Here is a 2,946-nt window from a genome sequence, read left to right as displayed (position 1 = left end):
CCTCAGTGATCTCTGATGCACCGCAGCCATGGGCGACCCCAGGGTAAGCCTCCATCGAGCACCCCACACTGTAAAAACGAGGAGAACCATTTCCCAGCTGCTAGCAACGCCCCAGCAGCGAGGGGGACAGGGGTAGACAGGGACATCAACCCCTCCAGGCTGCTGAGGCCAAATGACACGAGCGTGCCAAGCTGCTGCCAGCCCCAATCCCCCGCAGCCTGGAAAACTGGGGCTCTTCGCCCTCTCCGCACAGCTCGGCGGCAGCCTCCGCTCTCGTCCAGCCTCCCTGGGTAATGCCAGCCCCGCTAACCCCAGCCACGAGCCCCTCTTCCACTGCCTTCGCATCTCAGCTGTGGAAAGCAGACAGGGTGGATTCGGGATGCTCCCGGAGCAGCTGGCAGAGCATCCCCCCTCTGGGATTCAGCGAGGCAGCAAGCAGGGCACGGCCTCCCCGCGTCCTGGGAGCAGAGTCAGCTTTTAAGCTGGAAAACCGTGCCGGGACCCCAAGAGATCACAGAATCACAGAATGTTCAGCGTTGGAAGGGACCTCTCGAGACCACCCAGCCCCACTCCCCTGCTAAAGCAGGACTGCCCAGAGCACATCCCTCAGGACTGCATCCAGGCGGGTCTTGAAAACCTCCAGAGAAGGGGACTCCACCCCCTCCCTGGGCAGCCTGTGCCACTGCTCTGTCACCCCAACCCTAAAGAAGGGTTTCCGTCTGTTGGAACGGAACTTCCTCTCTTCCAACTTGTGCCCATCGCCCCTCGTCCTGTCCCTGGGAACCACCGAGAAGAGTCTGGCTCCATCCTCCTGCAACCCCCCCTTTAGATACGTGTATGCCATAATAAGGTCTCCCCTCAGCCTTCTCCTCTCCAGGCTAAAGAGTCCCAGCGCTCTCAGCCTCTCCTCATACGGGAGATGCTCCAATCCCTCAGTCATCTTGGTTGCCCTTCGCTGGACTCGCTCCAGCAGTTCCCTGTCCCTCTTGAACTGGGGAGCCCAGAACTGGACACAGTATTCCAGTTGTGGCCTCACCAGTGCCGAGTAGAGGGGGAGAATGACCTCCCTCGACCTACTGGTCACACTCTTCCCTATGCAGCCCGGGATGCCATTGGCCTTTTTGGCCACCAGGGCACATTGCTGGCTCATGGACAATATACTATCTACCAGGACCCCCAAATCCTTTTCCTCAGAGCTAGTTCCCAGCAGGTCCACCCCTAACCTATACTGGTGCCCAGCATTCTTCCTCCCCAGGTGCAGGACCCTGCACTTGCTTATGTTGAACCTCATTAGGTTCCTCTCTGCCCAAGATCCCCACTCTTAGAAGCTGCTTTCCTTATCCTGCTAGCAGAAGGATGTGCACCTTCAGGTCCAGTCCCTCATCCTCCCATCCATCCAACCATCCATCCATCCATCCATCCATCCTTGGCATCTGCCCGGCACCTTTGGGAAAGGAAACCTCTCCCTCTGGGCCGATGTGGCTGGAGGAGCTGCTTCTGTATTTCCGCTCACAACCAGGTTTTAAAGGAAAATCCAACCCTCCCGGCACGGTTTGACGGACTCAAAGCGTCGCCCGCCTCCCAGGAGCTATTTCTGGGCAAGTCACACCGCGTCCCTACAACCGGAGCACCGGAGCTTCGGCGTGTGAAGCAGCGGAGCTTCGGCGTGTGAAGCAGCGCTTCGTTTACCTCCGGGTCCTCAGGGAAGATGTTGTCGACGAGTCTTTTGTAGCGAGGACGCAGGGCGCCGCAGCAGCCGCACACGCCTGGAAGAGAGGAGACAGAGCCGGTCAGAAGGGAGCATCCTGGGCAAACCCTCACGGGGAAATGCCTTTGGTGGAAAAATATATCCTTGGATTCAGTGAGGAAGCCCGGGAAGAGGCCAGGGCACCAAGTTGATGACATCCCAGAGTTTAGCAGCCAAAAAAAACCCCAAAAACCAAGGGAAGAAAACCGCAGCTGAGAGGCAGGGAATTGGCCTCAGACCAGCATCGTTTGACGTAGGACTGCAGGGTTATCTGCTTTTCTCACCCAAGAAAGCAACCCCCAGAGACCAGGATGTCCAAAGTTCCACTAAATCTCTGCCTTCTCTGTCTCGCAAGATCTTCTTTTGCGGGTCCTCAGACCTCCAAGAGCTCTTTCCTCCAACCACTCACCCGAGGAGACGCGATCCCACCCTGCCCCGCGCTCCCCACGGCACCAGCAGCGGCAGGGCGAGCACAGGCTGCTGGAGACAGGAGGACACGACAAGCAGAGAGAGCATCTTATGAAGGCCGCGAAACAAAAACACGTTTTCTTGTTTTCCAAAGCTGAGCTGTTGAGAAACGCCAAAGGCCTTCGGCTGCTCCCCTACCTTCGGGCTGCTGGACCGCGGTCCCTCTCCCCCGATGGGGGACACCAAGTGAACAGTGCTTTGCAGGACACCACCATCAGCAAGTTTGCTGATGACACAAGACTGGGAGGGGTGGCTGACACTCCAGAAGGTTGTGCCACCATTCAGCGTGACCTGGACAGGCTGGAGAGTTGGGCGGAGAGGAACCTTATGAAGTTCAGCAAAGGCAAGTGAAGGGTCCTGCATCTGGGGAGGAATAACCCCCTGCACCAGTACAGGTTGGGGGCTGACCTCCTGGAGAACAGCTCTGTGGAAAGGGACCTGGGAGTCCTGGTGGACAACAGGATGACCATGAGCCAGCAATGTGCCCTGGTGGCCAAGAAAGGCAATGGCATCCTGGGGGGCAGCAAGCAGAGTGTGGCCAGCAGGGCGAGGGAGGTCATCCTCCCCCTCTGCTCTGCCCCAGTGAGGCCACATCTGGAGCGCTGTGTCCAGTTCGGGGCTCCCCAGGTCAAGAAGGACAGGGAACTGCTGGAGAGGATCCAGCAAAGGGCTACGGAGATGCTGAGGGGACTGGAGCATCTCTCTGCTGAGGAAAGGCTGAGGGACGTGGG

At 58.5% G+C, this 2,946-nt stretch overlaps 1 protein-coding gene across 1 annotated transcript in view; it reads right to left on the bottom strand.

Annotated features, from left to right (window-relative positions):
* EFR3B (EFR3 homolog B (S. cerevisiae)) overlaps positions 1 to 2,946 on the bottom strand; it is a 64,411-nt gene that overhangs the window by 42,502 nt on the left and 18,963 nt on the right. The window contains exon 4 of the mRNA XM_009895463.1: positions 1,690 to 1,766. Coding sequence (XP_009893765.1) covers positions 1,690 to 1,766 — 77 coding nt within the window. The remainder of the gene's footprint in view (positions 1 to 1,689; positions 1,767 to 2,946) is intronic.

This window comes from Charadrius vociferus, unplaced genomic scaffold (assembly GCF_000708025.1).
Source record: "Charadrius vociferus isolate BGI_N301 unplaced genomic scaffold, ASM70802v2 scaffold41, whole genome shotgun sequence".
NCBI classification, from domain to species: domain Eukaryota; kingdom Metazoa; phylum Chordata; class Aves; order Charadriiformes; family Charadriidae; genus Charadrius; species Charadrius vociferus.
Note: the sequence above shows the minus strand (reverse complement) of the source record. Positions and strands in the feature narration are given on the sequence as shown.